The 5567-nt window shown below is 41.6% G+C and overlaps 1 protein-coding gene across 1 annotated transcript in view; it reads left to right on the top strand.

Annotated features, from left to right (window-relative positions):
• Positions 1-5567, top strand: part of LOC111864673 (protein flightless-1) — a 38792-nt gene that overhangs the window by 11092 nt on the left and 22133 nt on the right. The window contains exons 9-12 of the mRNA XM_023852084.2: positions 694-764; positions 1932-2178; positions 2649-2834; positions 3608-3786. Coding sequence (XP_023707852.1) covers positions 694-764; positions 1932-2178; positions 2649-2834; positions 3608-3786 — 683 coding nt within the window. The remainder of the gene's footprint in view (positions 1-693; positions 765-1931; positions 2179-2648; positions 2835-3607; positions 3787-5567) is intronic.

Raw genomic sequence — 5567 nt, 5'->3', positions numbered from 1 at the left:
GAGAATATTTGGACCGAAGAGGGATGAAGTGACAGGAGGTTGGAGAAAACTGCATAATGAGGAGCTTCATAACTTGTACTCTTCTCCAAGTATAATTAGAATGATCAAGTCAAGGAGGATGAAGTGGGTAGTGCAAGTAGCATGAATGGGGGAGAAAAGGAATGCATATAGGATATTGGTGGGAAAGCCAGAAGGAAAGAGACCACTGGGAAGACCAAGCATAGATGGGTAGACAATATTAAAATGGATCTTAGAGAGATAGGATGTGATGGTATGGATTGGATTGATCTGGCTCAGGATAGGGACCAGTGGAGGGCTCTTGTGAACACGGTAATGAACTTTCGGGTCCCATAAAATGCTGGGAAGTTCTTGAGTAGCTGTATGATTGGTGGCTTCTCAAGAAGGGCTCAGCTCCATAAATAAGTAAGTAAGGGTATTACTGATGTGAGATTTTAGGCTCTCATAGAAGTTAGGCATACTCTGAAACTTACCGTTGAGTCTGGTGTATTTACTAGTATTCTGGAGGAAATTTCTGCATCCATCTTATACCTACCTCATCTGCCCTGATTATGGATTGTACATTATTCCCACAGTTCTTGGTTCTAAAATTAAACACCTTGCTCACTTACTGGCCCATGCACCATCCCCAACATTTTCTATCCTACATATTTAACATAACTTTGCCTGTTTCAGGGAATGAAAGACATTGCGAAAGATAAGAACAAGCAAAAGACAGCAGAGGAAGTGAAAGCTGAGTCCTTGAAGTAAGTGACTTTCTTACCCATCTAAAGCAGCCGCATGAAATTTTGTATTGATTGCGTCAAATATGGAAGATGGTTGCTATACCGTCTCAAATGCAACTTTTGTTTGAATGTATAGTTATCTTTGCGTGGAATTCTTTTTCTGGCTGAATTTTATTGAAGCTATTTACAGTTTCATCTACCAGACTACACAGTGTCATAACAAGAAAACCACAATATGAAACAATATGGAACAGAGTAGAGTAAATTCCTGATTATCTGGTAACCAGGCATGTGGGATTCTCATGTGCCTGGCAAACATTTCAGTTATCATTTTTATACAGTGTTACATAATGTCTCGGTAGACTGTACTCTTCATAGTGTGAGAATCCCAAATCCAAAATACGCTATGAACTTTGAAGGAACATACTGGTTTATGGTCAGTGTGTAGTTTGGTGAGACCTGAGCTGTGAGCTGCACAAGAGGGATTCAACCGTGTCTGCTAGTCGTGTAGCCAAAGCTGCTATGCAACTCAGTGTGATATCTCATGTCCTGCCAAAGAGCCTGCAGGTAGTGCATTGGATGAAGGTTCTCCGTAAGAAGCTGATGGGCCTTCAGCTATTCATAAAATTTCCTGCAGTTCAAGGTACACAAGCACCTGCTGCTGGGCTGTATCCTGAGTCAGTTGAATCTAGTCCACATTTTCATGGTGGGGGGGTGGAGTCCAGCTGGGTCCAATTGGCATGGCAGCCACTCATTGGCCTGTTGTACCTGCCCTGGGTGATTATGATGATGGAGTNTACACAAGCACCTGCTGCTGGGCTGTATCCTGAGTCAGTTGAATCTCATCCACATTTGCTTAGTGGGTGGTGGAGTCCAGCTGGGTCCAGTTGGCATGGCAGCCTATTGTACCTGCCCTGGGTGATTATGATGATGGAGTATTTGGTGGAATGAAGATTGGCAGGGGAAACCAAAGTACTCGGAGAAAACCTGCCCCAGCACCACTTTGTCCACCACAGATCCCACTTGATCTGACCCGGGATCGAAACCGGGCCACTGTGGTGGGAAACCAGCGACTATCCGCTTGAACTATGGCACGGCCAATCTAGTCCATATCCTCATGTCTTGTTTCTTTAAGGACCATTTTCATTAATTTCTGTGCCATGTAAAACTCTTTTTTTGCTCTTGCAGACCGAAGAGATGGGATGAAACGCTTGAGAAACCTCCACTTGACTACTCTGAGTTCTTTGATGATGATGCCGGTCAGATCCCAGGACTTTCCATCTGGGAAATTGAAAATTTCCTTCCTAACCAAATTGAGGAGGCAGCACATGGAAAATTTTATGAGGGTGACTGTTACATAATCCTTAAGACCTCTGTTGATGATACTGGGTCTCTTGCATGGCAGATCTACTTTTGGATTGGTGACAGGGCAACAGTAAGTACTGCAACCAACCTTGTTGAAGGGCTTTTGTTTGTCTAACTTAAATGACTAACTAGAACTATTAACAAAATCTGAAGATTGAACACTGCCGATACCAGAACCACTGGACCGAATTATAAGCTAGTTCCATTCATCTGTGACAACTGGTTTGGCATAATGGTACTGCTCTGCACTCATTCTGGAGGTGATTGGTTTGAATCTTGCCCAGGACAGCAGCTATCCTGGTTTAGATTTTGTGTGGCTGTGCTCAGTCCCTCGAGGCAAATGCCAGGATTCTTCCTCATTTAGGCTACAGCCACTTTCTAACACGTATTTCCAATTCATTTATAATAGCTGCTGACAGCATTCTAAAATAAGCCACAGAAAGAAAGTGTTATTTGCTGTCCATGTTTAATTTATTGTTTTTCACGATGGCTGACATACCTTGTTCATTCTGAATCTGCATCATGCTTCATGTATTACAGCTGGACAAAAGGGCCTGTGCAGCTATACATGCCGTAAACTTGCGTAACTACCTGGGTGCGCAGTGCCGGACAATCCGGGAAGAACAAGGCGATGAATCCGACGAGTTCCTCGGTCTCTTTGACACAGATATTGCCTACATTGAAGGTGGTCGCACTTCCAGTGGGTTCTTCACTGTTGAAGATATGGTAATTATTTAATCATGCGTATCTACGTTATGTAAACAGGAGACTGCAGAAAATTACTTAGTAAAGAGTTTAATAATTTATCATGTTCTTCAAATATTATTAAGGGAAGAGAATCAAGGAAGATTAGATGAGTGGTACATGTAGATATGTTACTGCCCTCCTCCCTGGTTGCTACATGTCCTGCCCATCTCACTGTTCTTGATTTTTGCTTCATCTGTTGTAGGTCCACATGTTATCACTGTGTGGTAGAATGTTTATAATGAATTTAAAATATCAGTAGCTATAGGTGTAAACTACAGAAATACAGCTTAAATAAATCTACTGGCTATTTGGCCCCTTACCTTTCAGTATGCTTCATACAAATAGTTCTTACTTGCCAGTCGTCTTTCTCTGTTTACTTGTTGGGTTAAAGTATTGCTCTTTGTGCCATGTTTGCTTAAGTACAGTGTTCAGGAACCCAAAGACAGGATTTGTCAAGCTGTATAGTCTATTGAGACACATACCTTGTGCAAAGCATGGGATCAGTTCATTATCATTTAGATGTCATGGCTACTCCCCTGGAGTACACACTATGTACCTAATGGGTTTGAAGAGAATTTTTGAGTTACTGCCTCCAGCACTGTAACGCTGGTTTTTATGTCTTCTTAGTTTACTTACAGTACATTTTTGATAATGTTCCGTTGTTTTGTGGCATGCCCATATTTTACAGAGAATGTCCAAGTGTCCCTGTAAAACATCGTGGGTCTCATAACAGTAACATGAATATCTTACAGACCTACGTGACTCGCCTGTATCGAGTACATGCTTCAGGTTGCTCTTCCATTCATCTTGAGCCTGTCCCAGTTTCTGTTGAGTCTCTGGATCCACGATTTGTATTTGTGCTTGACACCGGTCTCAAGATCTTTATGTGGTATGGCAAGAAATCAAAGAACACCTTGAAATCAAAAGCCAGGTATATCTTCTTAGAAGTAAATTGTTTATTGTCTTTTGTGTGTGTGTGTATAAAATGGACTGCCTCTGTGGTCTAGTGGTTAGAGTTCCTGGCTACAGATCCAAAGGTCCTGGGTTCGATTCCCGGCGCTACCAGTTTTTCTGAGAAGTAGTGGGTCTGGAATGGGATGAGCTCAGCCTTGTGGGTATAATTGAGGAGCTATTTCAAGGAAATAGTGGCTTTGGTCTAGAAAACTGAGATTAACGGCCATGGGGATCCATTGCGCTAACCACGCTACACCCTCTATCTGCAAAAGTTGACACTAACTTTGCTGACAAGTGGCGGTTGCTCGGTTGGTATACTTCAGTTGTGGACTACAAGCCATAGAGTTTGTTTGTTTGTGTGTGTAAAATATTACTAGGTTTATTCCATGTAAAGATAGTAGAATTGTACTCATGACACATTTAAGTGTCTGTGAGAATTGGTTCTGTAGAAGTTCATTCATGCAAGTACAGATGTACAGATGTAGTGAGTGTCACAGTTAAGTGGGTAGCACTCCTGCTTTATATTCAGGAGTTTGCAGTTTCAAATCCTGGCCTGAAATCAGTTGTCCTGATAGTCCTGTCCTCTGACCAAACAAACATGCCAGGATAGTACCTGAACACTATAAAATTATTTGATTGTACAGTCCAGTGTGACTCAGATGTGTATATATATATAATGCCTTTACATGTTTCGGTCAATTAATGACCATCTTCAGAAGGCAAACAACAACATGTTAAGGAAACTATTATTACATAAATCATACTACATCAAGTTCAGAATTGTCCAGAGTTTAGTATATAAAGATTTTAACCTTTATCGGACGGGCCATTTAATTTCCGGTAGGGGCAGCTGGACGGAGTTTATTTAAAGGCCCGCCCTTCTAGAGCAATAAAATTGTAAGCATGTTTCTAAAAATGGTGTGATTTCTACATTTTTTATGATAAACGCACGAAATGAACGCTCCTTTAATGTAGAAAGAATATGGAATCAGATATTCTAATTTCCAGATTTTAATATCTGTAAAATTTTTTTACACTGATTCCCAAAAAAAATTTGGCGAAATTCATACATTTTCTGCACCATGCGTTTTAGCAGTGTAATACATTTTCTGCACCATGCGTTTTAGCAGTGTAAGTCCTTGTGGCGACTTCACATTCAATGGTGTCTCTTGTTGTAGCTTATTTATCGTATGGGACAAGTCGGTATGCATGTCACTGTGTAATGTGTTAGATAGATACAGGAGTTAATTCTCGGAATATGGTGTTGCCAGATTGGTCATTCGTTCATTCATTGCAGTCAAACCATTGTGTTTGTAATGATTTTGAAACATCGCAATGTAAGGTTAGCCAGCCATGACATCATGTGCCATGTTTGAAGGAGATATTCAGTTCAGCGAAGACGTGAATGAGATTTTTGTATGTGTGGGCTCGAGGTCATGATGTATGGCTTCTTATCGTGGTCTAAGCACAGAGATTCACTGCTAGAGAGCCGTATAGTTCACCATGGGCACACAACGACGTCGTATGGAAGATGCTGAAATTGAGATACAGCTGTTCAATGACACAGATTCGGACTGCTATTCAACCGATTCTGAGAGTGGCGAGGAAAGTTGGAGTTCTGATGCTGAAATTGAAAAACAGCTGTTCAATGACACAGATTCGGACTGCTACTGAGAGTGGCGAGGAAAGTTGGAGTTCTGATTCCGCGGACGAAGGGTCATCACCTTCATCGGCAACTTGGGGACCGCCAGACCAGTG

The sequence above is a fragment of the Cryptotermes secundus genome, unplaced genomic scaffold (genome assembly GCF_002891405.2).
Source record: "Cryptotermes secundus unplaced genomic scaffold, Csec_1.0 scaffold418, whole genome shotgun sequence".
NCBI classification, from domain to species: Eukaryota; Metazoa; Arthropoda; class Insecta; order Blattodea; family Kalotermitidae; genus Cryptotermes; species Cryptotermes secundus.
This window is presented reverse-complemented; position numbering and strand designations above follow the sequence as displayed.